General features: G+C 35.6%; 2 protein-coding genes across 2 annotated transcripts; one reads left to right on the forward strand and one right to left on the reverse strand.

The window, feature by feature from the left end:
- The first annotated feature begins 590 nt into the window (after positions 1 to 590).
- LOC129000030 (uncharacterized) lies at positions 591 to 9,791 on the forward strand. The gene is made up of 5 exons (XM_054426877.1): positions 591 to 671; positions 2,872 to 2,956; positions 5,426 to 5,467; positions 7,832 to 7,891; positions 8,917 to 9,791. Exons 1-5 carry the CDS (start codon positions 642 to 644, stop codon positions 9,750 to 9,752), a joined length of 1,053 nt encoding a protein of 350 aa, XP_054282852.1. The 5' UTR covers positions 591 to 641; the 3' UTR covers positions 9,753 to 9,791.
- Positions 9,792 to 15,917: 6,126 nt separating this feature from the next.
- Positions 15,918 to 20,780, reverse strand: LOC129001160 (uncharacterized). Its single transcript, XM_054428371.1, has 4 exons — positions 20,673 to 20,780; positions 20,110 to 20,200; positions 18,746 to 18,775; positions 15,918 to 16,741 (listed from the first exon to the last, which is right to left on the reverse strand). Exons 1-4 carry the CDS (start codon positions 20,706 to 20,708, stop codon positions 16,338 to 16,340), a joined length of 561 nt encoding a protein of 186 aa, XP_054284346.1. The 5' UTR covers positions 20,709 to 20,780; the 3' UTR covers positions 15,918 to 16,337.
- Positions 20,781 to 23,703: the final 2,923 nt, after the last annotated feature.

Here is a 23,703-nt window from a genome sequence, read left to right on the forward strand (position 1 = left end):
TAGCTCTCCAGGATGTGAAGGTGAGTCATAACATAATTAATTCTTAAAATTCTATAAAAAATATGAAGAATATTTTACACTACAAATCATATGTTGTTATAAACTGCTTCGGCAATTATGAAACTTTGTTAGATTTCATGATAGATTCCGCAATTTTCTTAAAAAAACAACATACATTCCAATCTAACTTTTGGAAACCTTAAATAGATATCCCATCAATATGGACCAAATTTCCATTAAATCTGCACATAGTTCAATGTGCCACTCATAGATTATAGTAAGTTAGTTGTTCTTTAAAATTGGATTGGTGAGAAAGTTTTCGTATGCAACAAAATGTATGATTGATATCAGCTCCCCCTGTCAGTGGCTCAATCAAACCATGTCTATTTATTGTCTAAAACTGGTGGAAGTTATGACATAAGAATAAAATGTCTAGTTCCATTCATAGGTGCATGGTAAACAGCCCCCTCTGACGAGACAGAAATTAACCAGGTGTTACATTGGACGGATTGACATTGATATGTTAGACTTTCATCCAACTGTTTGCTAAGCAAGCAATGTAAACATGGATCTTTCATATTTAAGACTCTTTCTCATCTCTACCATTTCAAACTGCATGACTGTGCTTACTAAGTAATATAATGAGGACTTCCATTCTTCTGGTTGCAGTTGTAAGCATTAGCTATATCTTATATACGTAGACCTACAGTAAAATTAATTTCTTTTTGTAGTTATAATTTATTTTATATATAGTTAAAATGCAATATAAGATAACCTGTTTTTTGAAGAAAAAAAAAACAGGTTATCTTATAATGCATAAATAACTGGGCATAGGGTTGTGGAAAATCTAGCCTTCAATAATATATATGACCTTTCTAGTTTACCTTCTTCCGTTCAGATTTAAAAGCAAACTGACCGTCATAAAAAATAGTGTTTTAATTAAAGTTTAAGGGAAATTTAAATCTAGTCTTCAGCAAGGAATTTGAAGTCTTGTGTCAGCTGTTGACTACTGAATATTTCAATTTACAACCTTACCCAGTCAACTAACTGATTGGAACCTTCACCATCAAGTAGATACAGTGAATACTGGGCGTCTAAAAATAGTACAGATGCACATTATAGAAAATACATATTATACAGGGTGTTTCACGGGAACCCTGACAAACTTCGGGAAATGGTTCCTGGGGTCGAAACTGAAAAAATGTCCTATAAGCATATGTTCTAAACATATGTTTGTCAGGGCTCCCGTGAAACACCCTGTATACTTGTGGACTGCCTAACCAGCTTCCTTACACTTGATGATCTAGCTGGACTATTGCAATTACTTCTCGCTCCGATGACCGTGATCGACTCACTTTGTGGGCTCCTCTGCGCCTCCTTATATAGGCTCCGCTCTACTCGTGGCCCGCTGTACTCTGGTTCCGCTGTACGCTTGGTCCGCTGTACTCTGGTTCCGCTGTATTCTGGTTCCGCTGTACGCTTGGTCCGCTGTACTCTGGTTCCGCTGTACTCTGGTTCCGCTGTACGCTTGGTCCGCTGTACTCTGGTTCCGCTGTACTCTTGGTCCGCTGTACTCTGGTTCCGCTGTACTCTGGTTCCGCTGTACGCTTGGTCCGCTCTACTCGTGGTCCGCTGTACTCTGGTTCCGCTGTACTCTGGTTCCGCTGTACGCTTGGTCCGCTGTACTCTGGTTCCGCTGTACTCTGGTTCCGCTGTACTCTGGTTCCGCTGTACTCTTGGTCCGCTGTACTCTGGTTCCGCTGTACGCTTGGTCCGCTCTACTCGTGGCCCGCTGTACTCTTGGTCCGCTGTACTCTGGTTCCGCTGTACTCTGGTTCCGCTGTACTCTGGTTCCGCTGTACGCTTGGTCCGCTCTACTCGTGGTCCGCTGTACTCTGGTTCCGCTGTACTCTGGTTCCGCTGTACGCTTGGTCCGCTGTACTCTGGTTCCGCTGTACTCTGGTTCCGCTGTACTCTGGTTCCGCTGTACTCTTGGTCCGCTGTACTCTGGTTCCGCTGTACGCTTGGTCCGCTCTACTCGTGGTCCGCTGTACTCTGGTTCCGCTGTACTCTGGTTCCGCTGTACGCTTGGTCCGCTGTACTCTGGTTCCGCTGTACTCTGGTTCCGCTGTACTCTGGTTCCGCTGTACTCTTGGTCCGCTGTACTCTGGTTCCACTCTACTCGTGGCCCGCTCTACTCGTGGCCCGCTGTACTCTGGTTCCGCTGTACTCTTGGTCCGCTGTGCTCTGGTTCCGCTGTACTTTGGTTCCGCTGTACTCTGGTTCCGCTGTACTCTTGGTCCGCTGTACTTTGGTTCCGCTGTACGCTTGGTCCGCTCTACTCATGGCCCGCTGTACTCTGGTTCCGCTGTACGCTTGGTCCGCTCTACTCGTGGCCCGCTGTACTCTGGTTCCGCTGTACGCTTGGTCCGCTCTACTCGTGGCCCGCTGTACTCTGGTTCCGCTGTACGCTTGGTCCGCTGTACTCTGGTTCCGCTGTACTCTGGTTTCACTGTACTCTGGTTCCGCTGTACTCTTGGTCCGCTGTACTCTGGTTCCGCTGTACTCTGGTTCCGCTCTACTCGTGGCCCGCTCTACTCGTGGCCCGCTGTACTCTGGTTCCGCTGTACTCTTGGTCCGCTGTGCTCTGGTTCCGCTGTACTCTGGTTCCGCTGTACTCTGGTTCCGCTGTACTCTTGGTCCATTTATCCGCTGGACTCGTTATCCGCTGGGCTCTTGGTCCCACTGTAATCTTGTTGTGCCACATTTTGTAGTGAGGGACCTCACACCATATATCACATAGGTGTTTGTGTCACATAGGTAGATGTTTAGTGCGGAAATGATTGATCATATCAACAGCTTTATTTACAGGTATTGGGATGTCTAACGCTCCCATCTGCTGAAGCTGGAATTTTTGACTGGGTCTTCGGGGGTCCACCTAAAAAATATCAAAATGGTAAGTCAACAACATTTTTTGCTGAAGATCTCCTAATAACAAATTACGTAAGTTGAAATTAAAGTACTATGTCGAAATTGTTATTTGCGTTAAAACGCACGTAAGTAAAAACATCAGTAAAGTAATTTTTATGGCTAAAAAATGTTTAATCTATTCTATATATAATTCAGTTTTAAAAATCTTTGTACAACTGAATCTAGAGTTCTACTGGACCGATTTTATTAACTAATGGCTCGTTGGAAAGCTTAATTCGTGTAGATTTGCAAATAATTATCGTTTTTGTCATAATTTATGGTGAAAAACAAAATAAAATAAACATGTCTTTTTTAAGAAATACATTGAAACCAGTTTTTTTCATACTTTTAATTTGTGTGCGATTTTTGATTGCCTTTTTTGGGTATTTCCAAAAAGTGCATGGTATCAATTTGTAGTCAATTTAATTTTCTTTTAGAATATCACCTTCCACTTTGGACGATTTCCTCGCCATTTAAAAGTTAATTGCAAAAAAGCTAAGCAACCTCTGAAATTATAGTAATGAGAAAATACTGAGTTAGAGATATTTTTGTTAAACTCTTTGTACAACTAAATCTAGACTTCTACTAGACTGATTTTGTTAATTAATGGGTCATTGGAAAGCCTAATTTATTTAGGTTTGCAAATAGTTATGAAAGTGTGATTTTATTAAATATTTGTGGTAAAAAAGTAAAAACAACAAAAATACATTAAAAACTGCTTTATTCAAGTTTCTGTTTGAAATTTGTAGGAAATTTCATTCTCTATCAAAATATAACCTTCCACTTTGGTCGATTTCCTCACCATTTCAAAGTTATTTGCAAAAACGTTAAGCAACCTCCCTTATAGTGGTGAGAAAATACTGAATTAAAGATGTTGTCGTTAAACTTTGTGCAATTAAATCTACAGTTCTACTTAACCAATTTAATAAATAATAGGTCATTGGAAAGCCTAATTCATGTAGATTTGCAAATAATAATGAAAATTAGATTTTTTTTAGATTTACTTGGTGAAACTTGTCAAAGTCGACAGTAACTGTTGAGGCTGCAACCAAGATCGTTGACTATAAATCGATGATAAATAACTCAATTCTTTTAACGATTTGGGTTGTTCGTGATTTAGCAGTGTGCTTTAGGTACGACCGATCTTAATAATCAATTATTTAAATGAAAGCTGGTATTTCACTGAAGGTTCTTACGTCAAAAGAACCTGCTTTTAGATAATCTTTTGTGGAACGGCAAATAGGATAACGTTATAAGAATTGAGTAAATATATCTAAAACTAAATTCCATATCCAAGATTTAATCTTATTTGGGTTTTCTGATTGAGCAATATATTATCTTAAACCTAACTGATGAAAACTACCAATATCTAAAATGAAAACCTTTATTTCTAGAAGTATTTTAAGTCCAAGACCTATAATCTATAATATTAAAATATAACTTAAATAAAAATAGAGTTTCCTATCTTTGATTGCAGATAAACACAAATGCAAATTGTTAACAACAATATTCAATAAAAGAAAAATCAATTAAATAACAATATAACAATAAGCTGTTTAATTAATTATTAACACGTGTTTCGTATGATTAGATTATGCATATTGGTAAACCAATTATTGCCATCTATAACATTTATTGGTTTTTCTTTTCCGAGTCGGATTAGCTCTTCTACCCGACCTATTTTCATAATTTTGTCCTTGAACTTTAGTATGGCCAAATCTATACAGTATATGCTTTAGTATGACACCTTTAGGTATGGGCGCACCACAGGTTTGCCATCAAGCATCGACATTCATTTTAACGTATATTTCGAGTTATACACAAACGGACTCCCTGTACATTTCTAATGGGAGTTAGTTAAATTTGTTTTTTTCGAGTTCGTTTGGCTCTTCCACCCGACCGATTTTCATAATTTTGGTCTTAAAATAAAGCTATGCAAGCACGTATTTGTCATAAAGTATTACCATAAATTTATCTAATGTATTACTCGACTTAAAAATATAAATTTTATTTTATTTTTTTATATTTTTACTTAAATTAAAGATGTATTCCAGCAGTTTTAATTACATTACCCTATATGTTTTGGTCTAAAAACGTTTAGTGAAATACCAGCTTTCATTTCAGCTATTGATTATTAAGATCAGACTACCTAAAGCACACTGCTGAATCACGAATCGTCAATAATATTATCGTTTTAGTTTAGTACTTATCTGCAATCAATTATAGGTAACTCCATTTTTATTTGAGTTATTTTATATGTCTTGGTCTTAAAATGCTTCTAGAAATAAAGTTTTTCATATTAGTTATAGATAGTTTTAATCAGTCTTCGCAAATTCACGACATCCTATGAAGAACAAGATCCGACAGCAAATTTTTACCTTGGAAGCCTACAACCAAGAACGTAGTATATAGTTTGACAGGAAGTGTTTTATTGCTCTATTGTCTTTGTTTTTAGTTGGCAGCCCTCCAGGCTTGGTCGGCCAATATATTACGAACGGTAAGATGCTATCTGCTTCACCATCTGCACAGTTACTTTTTCGCACTAAACACATTTACGATTGAATGTACTTAATAGGCTATGCAAATATATGACTTAATCTATGCTTTAATGCACTTAAACAAATTTATATTATAAAATCAGTTGGATTTGTCAATTTCAAAGGAACAGATAACTATTCCTTTTGGGCAAAATAAACCCAACCACGTTTTTGAAGGTAGTTACGCAATCTCATATTCATTATTATGCTTATCTATATATTAATTTGAAACTGTTTTTCTTTGTGACAGCTAATTTGAGAGAACTGCTGGGCGCAGAAACTCGGTACAGGTGTCTAAAGAAAGGGTTTGGTCTGTAGATGAGCCATCAAAAGAGAAACGTGGTAAATTCCCTTGTGGCTCTGCCCCAGTGGCCTTTAAATTCCTATCCCATGTTATTCTTATGGAGGAAAAACGGGTTTTTGCCACAGCTAATTTCAGAGAACGGCTGGGCGTAGAAACTTGGTAGGGGTCTCTAAAGAAAGGTCTTGGTCTATAGATGAGCCATCAAAAGAGGAACGAGGTAAATTCCCTTGGGGCTCTGCCCAGAAGCCTTTAAAGTTGCCTCTTAAGATTTGTTTACACTACGACCATATGCATAATTCTACACTACTTTTAATGAACCAGCTGTTAATCTTAAAACTGTATTTCAAAGGTTAAGTGTTATGAGCATATACTGAAACTGTCAAAATTAAATGTTTACATTATTATTTATGATTTAAAAATTGATTCTTCTCTACATGGCATGCTTTTTAGTTTGAACAAAATGACAAATTTATGATATGTTTTAAATTTGTTGTTCAGAAATCTATGCTTTATATCAGAAATCAGTTGGACTTATCAATTTTAAAGGAACAAATTACTATCCCTTATCGGGTTAGCTTATATTTATTGTAGAGGTTTGAACTTGCCTTTTTTGGTCTAATTTCAATAATCATTTGTAGATGTATGTAATCATTTGTACATTGAGGATGTGAGCTGTGTTCCAAGTTTTGGAATAGACTAGGCACGGAGTAGGTTTAATCCATGGTTTGGTGCAGTAGGTGAATTAATGGCTGTTTATGTATTAAAAAAGGGGAAAAACGTTTTTACTTTGATGTGCATATCTAGCTAAGTCTAACAATGCATCTAAACCGCACTATATAAAAAACATTCGGAGCATTTGCATAATTTGTTGCCAACCAAGGCGGACTAGGTTATGGATTTGGTTCAGCAAATGTTCAAGGTTTGTGTCCAAATTCACTAAAATTAAGTAAGAATGTTTCTGCCTTCTGGAGAATCAGATATTTTATCAAATACAAAAAAACTGATTTAATATGCTGAAAAATTTTGTATTTTTATGATCAAAGAAGTGTGATTCACTTATGCAATCCAAATGCGGTCTGAATGATTTTCCTACAGCAGATGTAACCAGTTATTAGTAATGTAGACTCTATCCGTAAGATGGCAGACCAATTATATGAGCTCCTTTTCCCATATCGTGAAAGTGGCTTTAACATGAACTAAACGTATGAACAAGAAACAATGATAAGACTCCTAAAAACCTTTTGGGCAACCTAAAGCCAACCACGTTTTTGAAGGTAGTTATACAATCTCATATTCATTATTATGCTTATTCTCCCTTAATTTAACTAAGATTTTCACTCTATCATCGCAGTTAGTTGAAGTTACATAAAACCTCAAGAGTAACCGTCGATTTCGATGGGTTTCCCCTAGTCCTCCCTTAATTTAAATAAGATTTTTACTCTATCATCACAGTTAGCTGAAGTTACAGAAACCTCAATAGTAACCGTCGAATTAGATGGGTTTCCCATAGTCCTTTAATTAATTTTAAATATGAATACTGATAAGGTTAACATGGGAGTCTCCACAGCCACTGGGCCGGAGAGAGAAAGGATCTTTGAAATGAGAGTATGTTTATATGTTAACGGCAACATACCAAATTTCAGCTCAATCCGACCAGTAGTTAATGCGTGATTCAACTTCAAACAAACAAACGCACAATCTTTCACATTTATAATACTAGCTGTTGTACTAACTCCAGGGCCACTGGGGCGGAGCCCGAAAGGCATTTTGAGATAAGAATATGTCTATATAATTGGGAATGTGAGCTACCATCATGCCAAATTTCAGTCTAATCCAACCAGTAGTTAATGCGTGATCAAACTTCAAACAAATAAACAAAAAACACTCGAAATTTCACATTTTATTAGTATGATACCATAATGGTAATATAAGATACAACTAAAAATCACAGTTATTGCTTGTTTGTTAATACATAACTTACTTATCATAAATTGTATGTATGTTGTTTATACGGGTTTAGGCAACTATGGGGGAAACAGTTTCGACAACCTAGTGATCAGTAATGGAGAACTGTTGTCAGGTAATATATTCGTTCTTTTTAATACATTAATTAATTGTTGTTGTTTTAATTTGTCGTGTGATTGTAGTCTGTTTATTAAGGCTGTTAATCTAAGGTGTTATTTAAAGTACAACTTTTTAAAATTCATAGAATCTTACGAATGACAGGTTTGGTTGGTGTGAAAGTTTGTCTACCACTCAAAAACAGCTAATGGTGTTTATTAGAAACAATTTTAAAGCTGAAAAGGTGAACCCTGTTCAAATGACTAAGTAAAGTAATAGTATTAATGACCTTTAAAATAATCTAAAGATTTCAACCATCGTATCAAGCAAATACAAAATTGCCTATTTCTATACCATTTATTAAAATTACCTCCCAAGTTTCTTCTTCTTTAAATTATTCTTTTAAATAATCCATTATATTATGGTAGTTAAAAAAGAGGATTTAATGTTCCTTCTAAATTTTAGGGTGATCGATAAGATTTTTTATCGTTAAAACGCACTCTCTTTAGTTGGTAGCTATAATTTAAATCCTCTTTAAGTGGTAGCTGTGATTTAATTACATAAAACAAATGAATACTAAATAGTCATGGGACCTTCTAACAATCTGATCATAAAGTAATTTTGTTAAAGAAATATTCAAAGGCACTCTTTCTTGCCCACATAATTAAATACGAACACAAGATATAATCATTTAAAGTGTTTGATATTAGACATTTTAACTTCTATAAATTAAAAATACTCGCAAAATTTATGTTTTATGTTTTTGTAAAAATTGCAAGTATCAAAGTAAGCTTGACGCATACTTGAAGCATCTTGAAGCACATTGAAGTAAGCTTGAAGCATCTTCTATTTTGTTAGTTTTCTTAATATGTTTTAGCTATACTGTACTTACACCCTCAGTTTACTGATTTGAGTCATAAAACATGGAGTTTTCGTGAAGATTTCTTTTAGCATTAAAATAAAAATCATTAGTAGGTTACAAATGAAAAATAATGATTATTATTTTGTAAGTATTTTTTTACTAACATTTCTTTGCATTTCTAGGGTCAATGAAACAAATGATTAATGGGCAAGTGTACAACGTGTTGATTGAGCAACAAAAAAGGAAAACAGGAGAGTGTAAAGAAACAATAACAATTTCTCTGACAGATAAGAAAGAGAAGTCTCTCAGTGGAAAATGTTCTAAACCTGGCTCAATGAAGACGGTAAAGAACATCGGGGATTTCCTATTAGTGGAAGGACCTGAAGAAAGCTTTTGTGCGTTCTCAACTAATAATAACGAATTAATATACCTGCTGGATGGAAAATGGAAGAAAGGTGAATACGGCAACGATAATGCTAACGACAAAGAACTGACTTCAACTGAGGTGGATGAATTGAAAGAAAGGATAAAAAAGTGGCTATCGTTCTTTGAGGAGTCTGACAAAGAAATCGAGAAGATAATAAGTTTGAAGAATGTCCTCAGAGAAAAATTCTTTAACGAAAGAAATAGACTTAGATATTTACTAACACAGGAAAGAGTTACCAGTATACAAAACCGAAATAAAATAAGGCAACTAATATATCAGGAACGACAAAGACACTATGGAGAGATGAGAAACATTTATAACCAAAGAAGATTGGGAAAGCTCACGTCAGAGGCTGCAGATCAACTCATAACTGCTGAAGAAACTAAATACAACAAAAACATTGACGATTTGGACAAAATGATAGACGAAGAAGACAAAAGATTTGACGAATCCAACAACTCTTACGAAAAGCAGATGGAAGAAGAAGAAAGTAAAATGGATGAAGAAATAAGCAAATTGGACCTTCTGCAAGAAAAAGAAAATGAACGAGTTTTAAAACAGATAAAAATAAATATCAGCCAAGGGTGGTAATTTCATAATTACAGTCTTAAAATAAGTGATTTAAGGTAATGTGTCGATTTTTTCTTTCCCATTTAACATAATTTCCTTGGAGTGATTTTCGAATATTTACATTTTGCCTTAAAAAATATAATACAGAATGCATGTTATGAATGCTACTAAGAATTAATTATTTCTTTCAAACATTATCTGTATAACATATTACCTTCTCTAGTAGCAAGAGCAATAGGGATATTTTATATTATATCTGTATGAGTAACTTTTGCGCACAATGATTTTAAAAGTGGATTCTATGATTTCCCACAAATTGTTAAAAATATCTTAGTTTTAGGCCAAAAACAACATCCGTGCTATGGAAAAATTTGTTTTTCGTGAAAAACAATGAAATTTTAATATTTTTTACATTAGTCTTATGGACTGTCCAGTAGCTATAGCACTTTTTTTCTTTTTTAATTTTTTTTCTTATTCTGAGCTCTTAAGGCACAAGGCTTAGATAATTGCTCCACTCACCCTATTCGATTTCTAATGTTGACTATTACTCACTGAATCCTTCTGTGGTTGTCCTTGGGCATTTGACACTTTCTATAACAAAGGTTAGGCCTAGGTTATATTAGTTACAAAGTTTACATTAATGTGAAAGTTTCTGTTGTTTTGATTTTTATTGTAAGTTTTTTTTTTTGGGAGCACACAATATATAAAATACAAGTTCTTAGAGCGTAAATGTGTGCTGTAGTTAGCATGACCTAGTCTGAGTTTTCAGATGTTAATTATTTCTTTTCGCTGTAATTTGGATTCATAGAACCATGGTCTTTGGCAGAGAACAAAATTGTGTTGCTGTAAACATCTCTATGTCTTTTCTTCCTGTGCGATTTGAAATCATTGAAAGGAACGTGTACATCCGTAACAGATTCCCCATCATTAGCTGCCTGTTTAGCCAAGTGATCAGCCATCTCATTATTGTTTATGCCTATGTGACTAGGTACCCAGTGGAGTGCATAGTGTATTGGGCTTTCCTGGGCTTTGGAGAAAATTTTGTAAATAATATCATCACTTTTTTGAGTGTTTATAGTTTTCAATTGCTGTAATAGCTGATTGAGAGTCAGAGAAAATATTTATATTTTTGTTTTGCAATTTTTTACTGAAGACAATGCTTTTTGAGTGGAGCGAGCGAAGCTCTTATACGTCTACCCTTATGCATTTCGTAATACGCAAACTCCTCCTAGATGACACTAGATAAAACAACAAAAACACCTCCTCGGCATATTCTATCTATTGGCTTGAGATACAGCAAAACAGTAAATAAACATTTAGGCACACTACATTGGTTTCAAATTTTGATAAAAAACAATAATACAACATAAAAAAATCAAATACTATTTTAACATTATTTTAAATGTGTACAAATAAATCAAACAGTTATCATGAAAATGTGTTTGTGATTTTAATCACCAGAGGTTCCAATAACTCAAAAGAATTATATTATTTTATATGAGTACAAATAAATCAAACCGTTTTCATTGGTATACCAATGTATTGTAATATAATATCAGCGTTAGTAAATAAAGGTCTGCTTTATTGTTTAAAAGTGCTTATATCTCAAAAAGGCTTGATATACATCAAAACGGCTAAAATTCCAGCCTACTACATGGGTTTCAACATAATAATACAGTTTTAAAAAGTTTAAAATTTTAAAACCATTTACCAGTTTCTTTTGTATGTAAATGTGTTACTGTATAATATAATTTCAGCAATAGCAATGGTTTCAAACTATAGGTGTTGCCAGCACGGCACTGTCGGGGGCGTGACGATGTTCAAAGTGATGCGCCTCCTATCACTTACACTTCATTTGTTTAGCTTCTAATAAAAATATATACAGCATGAAATTTATATATTAAAATTCTAGATGAACTACTGTTTAATACAACATAAATATAATTTAATTTGTGCCAGTGTGTAATTATTAATTAAGGAAAATACAAAAAGGTTACTCTGAGTAAACATGAAAGTAAGTAATCGAGGATTTTTTTTTATATTTCGGCCAGAGAAAAACTTTCAGTGGAAAAATATAGATGATTGGATGTTCTTCAATTTTTGTTTCAAACATTATTTCATAAGACTTTTAGTTTGTCATCGCTGGGGATCAGAAGCATGCCCGCGGGCGGGAGCACGCCCAAGATCTTGTGCAAACCTCGCACTGTTAAGTCGGTGATTTTGAAAATATACATGGGAATAAATGTGGATTTTAAATGTTTATGGAGTTGTACAATAGTATTGAACATTTGTATAGACTTGTATAGGCCAAGAGCCGGGTCTTTAAAAAAAGTGGCCAAAAAAAGCTCACCATGTTCCAGGCGTGTTTTTTAGTATTAAAAAAGTAAAAAAATTATAAAGGGGTGTATAGGTCGAGAGCAGGGTCTTTAAAAAGTGGCCAAAAAAGCTCCTCCATTTTTCTCGTAGAAAAATTGCCCCCGTATAGCCTCTAAAATGCCTAAAGTAGGGTAAAACCGGTATATTATATCTACTCATCGAAAACTGGCTTAAGTAATTTTATTTTATTTATTTTATTTGATTAACTAGCTTAACTTTATTTTATGGACTCAGACAAAAAGTAATGCCAGCGACAAGTCTTTCAATGTAAGGACAATTTGCTGTTTTATCGAAAAATTATTTTCCAAAAGTCCTGAAAAAGAGTCCTTAACCTCATATTTTACCGTGAGATAAATGATTTAGGAGGTTATTTTGTTACTGAAATAACATTAGTCCTACATTTACAGATACCAGAAATACGTGTATGCACGTTATTAGGGCAGTAAAGGCCAAATGTACGGCACACATATAGCACATATAGCAGCATGTGTGGACTAACACACATTGCACAATAACTCTGACAGCAGTTATTGAATGCTAATTGCCTGTTGTGAATACCATCCATGCGATAGTGTTCATAGCATGTTTCGAAGACAAATACCTCTTTGAAACGAACATTTATGCTTAGCAATTTCTAAACCGTTAAGAAATCCAAACCAGCTTAATGTTTCTGACAGTTTTTGACTTCTCTAGGCTACCTACTAATGGGGGAAACCAAATGTTTACACCATATAACCCCACCTCCATACCAAATTAGAACTTAGGTAGCCATTTCCAATTTATTCATTGATAAAACTGATATTTCTTTCCAAAAGTTAGTTCCACTGGTACGGTATTAAGTTTCATGCAAAATTACAAAGTTCTAAGTATCATGGTTACTGAGAAAAGACCTATGTTTGAAAATATAACATGGCGGCTCTGTGAGTAACCATTGACGAACAGACGATTTAAATGGCATATTTAAATTTGTTATGAGCCCAGAAATAATACCTTTAAAGGCCGGTTGAAAATTACGAAATAGCCTGTATCTTTTTTCTGTATAAAAGGCAAACGAAACTCAGATGACAGATGATCACTATATCTAAAAACATACTACTTACAATGCTCAAAATTTTACTTGGGGAGTCCCTGTATGGTGAAGATGCGCAATAAGACGAGGTTTTGCAAAACTCTAAATTTAAGGGGGTTTTAGAAGGGTAAAAGCTATTTCCGGTTAAATTTGACTAGGCAAGAATATATTTGGGTCTGTATATGCTGAATGAATGCTTGGATCTTAAATCTGATGGAAAATCTTTAGTATCGATTTAAATTATTATCTACAACTGTTGTATTTCAAGTGCTCTTCTATCTCAAACGGTTTTCAATAAAATCAGTTTTAAGTGGAAACATATTGTACAAGTGCTTAAAGTACGCACTTTAGTACGTTTTAGGAGTTATTGCTCATGCTATTTCTTCCGAAATACGTGTACTGAATAAAAACCGTATCCTCAAAATAAACATTGGAAATCTTCTATTCTAAATCATTATTTCAGTTAGCTGTTACCATTAGCCAATGGTTAGCCAATGCTCGGGGGAGCGAGCTGGCGTAGTGGTTAGAGCGCGGGACTTCAGTCCCTGAGGTCCCGGGTTCGATCCCCGCCAAGTCACCAATGGATTTTATCTAAGTGATAATGCCGCAACCCCTAGGTCTAGCCTGAAGTAATGTGAAAAACAATCCCAGGCTCGTGCCTAGCGTCCTTAGGACGAAAAAAAAAAAAAATATTAGCCAATATGTTGTAACATTTTTTGTAAAACGGGTATAGTTTTCGTTAAAAGTTAATACAGAAATAAATTACACCTTTGTACTCAGCCATTTCCACAGATACGTTCAAGTATTTGTGTCCAATTCCATAGATAAAAATAATTAAATATATAGACTGTCAGCCGTAACTACACGGCGCTCCCAGCGGTGTGCGCCAGAACCTATGGTAACCATGGTAACCGCAGCACAGCTGACAGTCTATATTTAATTCTTTTTGTCTATGCCAATTCCCAGCAGAATTTAGCCAAGATAAAATCATAAAAGCTGGCCAGATTTTTACATTTTTACTCATTTTAAAAACAAACTAATAATAAATTTTCCTACAGTCACCTGACAAAGTGGCATTCCATGCACTGATTATAGCACAGGAAGTTGCTAATTACTTAATTAATTAGTTCTTTTGCCGCACTCTTTTTGCTGCACTCCAGTATTCCATCCAAACAACAAAAAACAGCGTGTTTTTATTAGGCACGTAATACGTGTACGCTTGAAAATAACTTGACAACATTCACGAATACTAGAAAAGACCCGGTATGGATCATAATCTTAAACAAATGACGTTCTTGGCCCGAAAGTAAACATTATTTAACATTGTTTAAATGGAACTGTCTAAACCATATGTTAATGCTATTAGTATATGATTCGGGCCAAAAACGTCATTTGTTTATATTTATGATCAATACCGGTATTTTTCTAGTATTCGTGGCAACACTTAAAGATATTACGACTATACGATCAGCTGGTGCAGCTTTTCCCATTTCGTTCAATATTTGGATTTACCCTGACCTAAAAACGAGTTTTGCAGTGTTTGAAATACTAATTATTGATATGCTTTATAGTAACAGTAACTCGCCTACGGCTCGTGCGTGAAGATTTCTCTCGTGTGCAGCAAAGTGCCACTTTTTCACAGAAGGCCAGGCTTACAATTGACCATGGGATCAGGGCTACTACATTCCATTTCTGTAGTAGCCCTGTCATGGGATTGCATCGCAGCTGGAACAGCTCATTGTGTAGGCATACAAATGCCTCTTCACCCACCAGTTACATAAATAACTATTAACTTCGCAATGATGTGTTGCATCCTTTTCCTACAGTCTCTTCAAAAACTAATAATAATATGCCACAGCAATTAACCATCTACTACTTTTAGCTAACCAGCTATTAAATTCCCAGAACTGCCTGCATAATCTCAGGTAAAAATTATTAAATGCAGTATCGGTAGCCAAAGAAATATTAAAAATAGGGGACAGCAGAAACCAACAATAATATCAAATCAGGAGCATGCCGAGACAGTAACAGAGAACATCATGTCACAAAATAAAGGTTGTTGTGTTACTTTATGCTTCTTTAAGATAGACTATCTAATACTGTTTAACTAGGTTATGAGATTGGCAAATTTGGTTTAAGGTATAATTAATTATGAGTGAAAGGAAATAAAACATCAACAGTATTTTTGGTTAAAACTTTATGTAGGTTGTTCCAGAGAGAGTTCCATATTGAAGTCACAAATTCAGTGGGCTTATAGTTGTTCCTTATGTGAGGATAGATTTTATGACTGGAACTTAACTCTTTGGGATTAATTCTAAAGGATAAACAATTGGTCACAACATATTAATAAATTCAGCTAAAAAGACTGTCAACAGCGGGTATATGTATATATACATATACATAAGTAGATAGGCCTAGATGGATAGGTCTACTAAATATATGTAAATATATACTGTATATGTATATATGTATACAGTATATACATATACAGAGTGAAAACTTAACTATGCAACCATTGGTATCTCAGAAGCTGTTAGATGCTTAGAGAAAACATTAAACGGAGTAAATCAACTATTTTCTTGCTGTTTCACTTCTCATAGTAAAATAAGGGAGGGCGAGCCAAGGACCTATCTTAAGTACTAGAGGTTTTTAACTCTTCTTCCCTTAAACAAAAAATATTTTCCAAATTTGAGTTTGTAAAACAAGGGTATGAATGATTGATAGAAAACTATTAGATTTAATATTTATTTTCAACCATAGATTGTCTAGATAGTGATATTTTTAAAACTAGTTATACAAGTTCACTGTTTGAACACTTAGTCATTGAGTGAAACACGAGATAGTGTTTTGAATAAAACCAACTTTTAATTGGACGGTCATGTTGTTTCATAGCCAATTAAAACGTCAAGCTAAAAATGCTTGAAGTGTAATTTTCTACTTGTATTGAATATAGACAGAGAGGTTTTGTAGGTTGTGTAGTCGTTTCCTCAAAAAATGTTAGTCAATGAATATTCTATCTTACCAATTCCTAAAATAATAAATGTAACTAATCATTATGGTTCACTGTAGTATTATAGAAACCAAGCACTGTTTATGTAGGTTATGCCTAACCAAATTGGATAAAAATAAGAAGTACTGTTTTCCTGGAAGCTTGGAACACTTTAATTTAATTTGATTTCTGTTTTATGTTTGAGAACACTCTCAATTTTCTCAACTAGTCCTGCTTCATTGATCTCAGTCTCTGTTAGGTCTTTGTCGTCGGAGCTGACTACACCAAATATTCCTTGTTTCCATTTCCCATCCATAAGGTAGTAAAATTCGTCCCCCTTGACCCCATTCGGTAGGAAAGCACAAAATCCGCTGTCAAGAGTCCCCACGACCACTGCATCATCATTTCCTCTTTTTACTTTTCTAATCTTCCCGTAAGGTGCACATTTAGTGGAAAGTTTCTTTTCTTGTCTTTTAGCCGTTGATGTAATAGTTATTTTTTCCTTACACTGGCCAATATCCTTGCTCTTTTGCTCGATCACCACGGCAAAAGCGGCTCCGACGAACACTTGGTTTGCTGGCATATGAAAAATAAAATAAAATACTTATACAGGTTAAATATTTACAAAATTATTAAATTATTTTTTTACAATTCTTACTACACCTGTAATTATTTTTCACGATACATTTTATAGGGAACTGGCAGTATTCCTTATGTGGATTTGATCTCCCACAGGTCAATGTAAAATTTGTGAACTATTTTACAAAACAATGTAATTTTTTTGTTTAAGGAATTTATTTTATACGACAAAAATAGTTGACAGAACCATAGAACAGTTTCAGCTAGTTACCAAAACAGGTATACAGTATACAAATTTGTAAAGTAGTTGTCAGCCTGTTCTAGAACGGAGATTCGCCATCAGAACTATGGGCCAAAAACTTCATGATAAAACAATGTTCTGCCATTACTGTAATTTTATTCATCTATATTCGAGAAGAAAATCTCCATAGATTGACAAGGGTTGTCCGTTACTTATTAAGGTACTTTATTATTATTATTATTATTTGTTGTCATGAGAGCCGAAGCCCCCTGACTGCTTACCCGGTACCTATCCTTCAGGACATACCCGGGCCCCATGATGTAGACCGAAGCTTACGCATCAACCTTTAGCACATCATGGGCGGATGACTTAAGGTCATCAGGCTCGCCGGCTGCCGAAGCAGACCCTTCGGAAAGAGGGTTGCCCCTCAATCCTAACCAGGGATTCCGGCTGCTTGTTTAAGCGTCACTCCACCTGGGTTCCACTAGGTCGGAACCTAGAGGTCCATAGTAGAGCGCCCCGACGCATTTAGTGCAAGCAACACTCGGGACCTATCTCATCCCTGACAGGCAGAACCCGCCATCAATAGCCAGGAGGAAGGGGACCATCAGCACGCTGACGGGGGGAACCCCAACCTCCCATTTACACCGCTGCCCGATCGAGGCCTGACCCATTGCTGGGAACCAGAGATATCCAGAGCGATAGATCCCCAGATACCCCTGGCGGGCTCGGACCCAGCACCCGATCTACTTCGTTTGCCCGTCAGACCCAACATCACTGCCAGGCCATCAGGGTTTCCCAAAAGGAGGCAGGTATAGAAGTGGGACCCACCCGGATGAACCTATCCACCAGAGGTGGCGACACCCTTGACTCAATTGAGGTTCCGGGAAGAACCCCCCACACTCAAGATAACCATACCGTCCGTGCTCAGAGACAGGGATAGGTTTGCATAAGTACCTACAAACCGTTGCCCTCACACTGCGGAAAGTTACGTTGCCCTTGAGTGTCCCCGTGAGCTGCGGGTACTTGCCCGTTTTCACCTCCAGGAAAGGTTACTTCCAAAGTCGAGGATTTGCCCACTGAATGCTGGTCGCACACCACAAGCAGGCCGAAGCCCAAAGTACCACAGACACAGGTAGGTTAGAGATTATGATGTACTTCCATCTCTCCTAGAGCTAAACACCCCTCCATCCTGGATAAAGGAATGTCACTGGGACCCGATGCCCAGTCGACCATGTCTGTGGCCAACTTGAAATGCCGATCCAACACGGAGCATTTACCTCCCCTCTGGGGGCTAGGTATTTCACCTCCCAGGACGAGGCTACTTCCAAAGTCGAGGATATGCCTCACAAAATGTCAGTCGAACACAACAGGTAGGACTCAGTCACAACCACAGTTACAGGTGGTTGAGGAGAGGCGGAATTAACGGCGTCACTGAGAGCTAAACACCCCCCCCCACCCTGAATGGAGGGAATGTCACTGGAGGCTCCCCCTAAGGGGCTGGCGCTTACCAGTCGTCCATAACTGTGGTCTACCTGAAGTGCCGGGTCTGACACCGGGCAGTTACCTCCCCTCTGGGAGAGCTAGGGTCCGCGTGGTCGCCCGAGCCACGAACCCACGCAAGCGTGAGCCCCCTGCGGTTAAACCGCATTATTAAGGTACTAGGTAGGCACATCCCATATATGGTAATAGCATCAATATGAAATTGTTACATTCTGTTAGAGGTTTATTATAATAGATTTGTTAAAGCCGTCTCTTACCTCCATCATGCTCCTTGTGCTTGGCAATTCCTGTCAACGTAAACATAGATGAATCCAAATACGAAACCGAATATTACTATGTGCATATTTAAAGCAATGTTATTTGCAAATTCTTAAGTTTCGTTTAAAATATACGTTACTAAACATATTATTCTTTTTGTGTTTCAAATTATATTTACGGAGATAATAGACTATCTCTCATTATAACCAAGAAACATACTGTACTTAAAACATGTAAATTTAATTCTTTATACAAATGTTATTAATGCTACTCACTTTTAGACAGCTTCTACCCTATCTACTCCCTCTGTTCATATTTAAATTACACGCACGACAAGTATCAAGTATCATGTGAAATACCTTAATAAATTGAGTTTAAATTACTACATATTATTATATTTTATTATTACTATACGTAAGTCTTGCTTATGAGATTTTCGTAAATAAACATATCATTATGAGAAAATCCAACGCGTGTTGTCAAAATAAGATTTCACGAAGTTTCGGTATATCTGAAATCTGATCTCGTTTCAATGTGAGGAAAAAACCACGTACACAAACCAAGCCCAGGATTTTAAATTGGGTTTTTCCAACTTCATCTGTGTTCATGTACTGTTGTAAGTACATTCTTGCCTGAGAACGGGATTACATTCCAGGTCCCGAAAGAAACCTCGATTTTTACTACTCGTAACAGAAAATATCCGTATTCATAAGTCATAAGTTCTTTCAAAATTACAAAATGCATTGTATTAGCAAAGCCTCAAAAATAAAATATTCAAAATTTAATACCCAAAGGACTACTGCAACTATAAACAATATAACGTATAAACCATCACGTTACTTATTGTTCTCTTAAGTAACGTTAACTCCCGATTTCAAAAAATGAGCTTGAACCTAGCTTTTAATGGTTTGATTTTAGTAATAAATGTTACAATAAAATATTTCCTCGACCTGAACTTGGTTGGATATTGCTCCAAGGGTTCGATTTAACCAATTAAGTGGACACATCACAGAGTCGTCATCATGTTGAGTTGAGTTGATTGGTATCGTCAAAGGTTTATTTACAAGTAGTTATCGGTCAAAATTCACAAAATTGAACTAAATCTATTTGCTATTTCCAATTTGAAAATACACGAACTAAAGGGATGTTGGGGACCAAATTTTAAGCAAGCTACCATGTGTAATATATATGACCTCTAGTTATTTTAGCACAAAGATCTGTTTGTTATAAACAATTTTTATGCCAAATTCGTCCATTAGACTGTAGAGAGATAGCTGTACTGAAATTATAAGGATTAATATTATAGTATTGAAATTATTACTATCATTTTTTTTTGTAAATAAATTATGTTGTTTATCCTTACCTAACTCATGCAATTTGAGACCACTCCAACCACCCAACAACTCCAGAATTCCTCCTGCTTCTACCACAGGAAGATATGAACAGAATAGCATCTGCAAAATAGCATGATGGGACATCGTTAGGGACAAATAAATGAATGAACATGGTTCAAATCAAATCAATCAATCAAATCAATTGTGTGAAGGCCTGCTACCAGAGGCAAAACAGAATCCAAATGTCTTCAAATTAATATTGTAAATTATAATGGAGAAGAAGCCTAATGCTGGATCATCTAAGTTTTGACCTAAAATTTATTTTAGCTAAAGAACTAAAATAGATACCATCAGAGTGAACAAACACGTAAAATAAGAAAATGCAACAAAGCTACTATTATCAAATATATTTACATTGTTTTAAAATCACAAAACAAACGTAAATATTTTTTAAATAGAGATTATTTAATAACTAAGACTATGCAATAATTACTACCAGTAGTATGGACGAATTAATAATGTAATTATTGATAAAAAAAACTTACTATCCAACCAACAACTAAGGTAAGCTGACATCATGATAAGTACTTACAAAAGAAACGAAGATGAAAGCATAACAGACATTCATGTTGTATGATATCTACTGTGAAGCCATACTAATGTATGTCAATAGCATTCTACCCATTTAATTGCACCAATTTTACCAATGGTACACGCAACAGAAGCGACTAAGTCTTTCTAACAAATTTGTGAGGTATTTAATTCAGATCAGACTTTGTAACGATTTCAGTATTGTTGCGTTATACGACTCTGTTGAATGGACATTTCTTTTAATATTGTTCTTGGTTAAATGTTTGTTTAGGGTACAAGAGAAGTTGTCGAGTAATTAGTGATTTTCAACACCTTTCTCATATTTAATTTATTTTCTAAGTTAAAGGACCTTTCAAATTCCTGTCATTAACCCGTATTTTGTTCTAATCATTGATGTATAATATTATTCTGACACTCGATGATCATACCGTTTTCTCTAACGCTAAACGTAGTAAAATTAAATATTATTGGTAAATTTTAATTTAATCAAATAATAATTAACTCATCAAAACAGATTAATTATTCATCCCCGGCAAAACACGTTGAATCCAAACAAAATAAATTTGACTGCTCTACAATTTTAACACTTGTGTATTATTATTAATTATTATCCATAAATCAGAAATCAGAAATCGGGAAATCTTTATTGTTTTGAGGATTGTTTCTCTGTTTAAATCCTAAGCCTTTCATGATAATCCTAAGCCTATCAAGGTGCCTGTTTCAGGCCGTATAAGCTGCGTTATAGACTACAAACACGATTTGTCCCATCTGAATATCCTTCAGGTTGCTTCATAAAAATCTCTTTTTCTACGTCTCCAAACAGGAACGCAGTTGAGACGTCAAACTGCCGAAGAACCATCTTCCCAACAGCTGTGACAATATTTCTCGAACGACCTCCAGACGAGCAACCGTGTCGAAGGTTTCAGCAGAATCAATACCAGGTCCTTGCGCACATCCTTTGATGACCAATCTCGCCCGATATTTGTCAACACTTCCATCAGGATTGCGCTTTATTCGGTAGACCCACTTGTTGTTGATAGTTTATGAAAAAAATGTGAACAACAAAAAAGACAGCTGATAATAAATAAACATTCACATCATCTGTAGTATGACTATGACAAATAACAATACCCCCGCCGCAGTCCTGCAGACTAAGCGAATTTCCATTTGCCTGATTGGATTTACACTAAAATGTCTACTTAACAATATAACATGTATTTCCTATTTAAGTAGAATTAGGTTAACAAGTACTTAAGTTTGTTGCATCAGGGAGGGTAAAACAGTTTTTTTTGTAAAATGTTAATAGTTAGTAAGAAATAAAAACGTTTTCGAACACAGCCACTATTATGAATCTCATTCTAAACCAGTGCAGCGGCCGTTCAATAGGCTGGGGACTGCAGCGTTGTCCTTTTTATTTAGCAGCGGCCTTGTATAGAGGAAGCTATGGCCCGAATCGACAAAAATATTTTGCAACGATTTGTATAAATAACCTTCTAACTATCCCTGTTGCCAAACAGCTGGCTTTGACGTCACTGACGTTGTGACACTATTGGCTGGTAAATAATAAATCTGTGTTTTGATTGGTCAGCCGCGTCACCCAAGGTTTTCAATATACAATTTTAATCCACCTACTCGGGTTTGTGATAGGAAATGATACGTTGTAAATATAAACAAATAGTTACTCTACAATTTTTTCACCCCACGTTGCTGCCTTAAAGTAATGATGAATTATAAATGTTTCCAAGCAAAGATATGTTAGTTGTATTTTACTACTCAAAACTAAAAATATTTTAACATAAAGATTGGGCAGAATCCGTTATATGCGGGCAATTAAATTTGTTCAATTACACTTCCAAAACGTATTGATACCTTTTGTAGGTAATAAATAATGAAATTTTTAGAATTTAGCAAAGGAAAAGGCAATTTAGAAAAGGTTTTTAATCACACTTCATATAAAGTGGAGAACACATCGATTAGTTAAGTGTTAGTCTCTGAATATTTCAATTATAAGATGAAACTGTTCAAAACTAACCTAACCAAATTTACTGGTTATATACATAGGTTTAGTAATCGTAATCGATATTTTCAATCTATTGATCGTTTTTTAAATATTGTATTTTTAATTATTACCTACAAAAGGATTCAATAAGTTATAGAAGTGTAATTGGAAAAAATAGAGTTGCGAGCAGATAACGGATTTTGAACGATTGTATTGACCAAAACATATAGACTATTCAAAAAGTTAAACCTTAGCATCGTATTAAAATCCGAGCCCTAAGAAAATATGTAAAAATGTAATTAAATTGGGTAGGCCTATATGTAGCTGCAAAATCGACGTTTTATTATTCAAACTAACACTCACAAATACTGTGTATATTTAAACTGTTAATTTCCTTTAATATTTTATAGTAAATTTATATTTATACAGTGTGTAAATTAAGTCTTTGAAACAAATCTGTATTTTTAAAACCGAAATAGATAGAAATATTCTGTTTCTGACAATAATAGTTAACAATGGTTCCGCGATTTTTACATACAAAATATTTTTACCCCCCCCCCCTAACAGAGTAGGTTGTAGGTGGTGACTTATTTTTTTCAAATAGCAACCCCTATTGAGTAGCCCTATTGAGTAAATTGAAGAATTCGTCAAAAGAAACACAACGACACAAACCTGAGGTGGGTATCTAACCAGTCAAAATGGCAGGTATTCCTAAATTTGTTTTACGATATGTGAAAAAGCACCAATTTCACAAATATGAAAACAAATCTGTATTTTTAAAACCGAAATAGATAGAAACATTCTGTTTGTGGAATTGATTGTTAACATAGGCTCCGCAATTCTTTACATCTCAACAATATGAGCCACGCCCAGGCAAACAAATTGGAAGCGTGATCCCATGCACAGGGACGAGGAGAGGCTAGTAGGGTAAAAATGAGAGAGCTAGCACCACCGTGTTATTAAACGGCTGAGAGAACTGGCACGGGGAGAACGTACATGGGTGAGAGAGCTGGCACGGTGAGAGAGCTGGCAC

This window comes from Macrosteles quadrilineatus, unplaced genomic scaffold (assembly GCF_028750875.1).
Source record: "Macrosteles quadrilineatus isolate MER2022 unplaced genomic scaffold, UCM_ALF_1.0 Scaffold_8__2_contigs__length_117827958, whole genome shotgun sequence".
NCBI lineage: Eukaryota > Metazoa > Arthropoda > Insecta > Hemiptera > Cicadellidae > Macrosteles > Macrosteles quadrilineatus.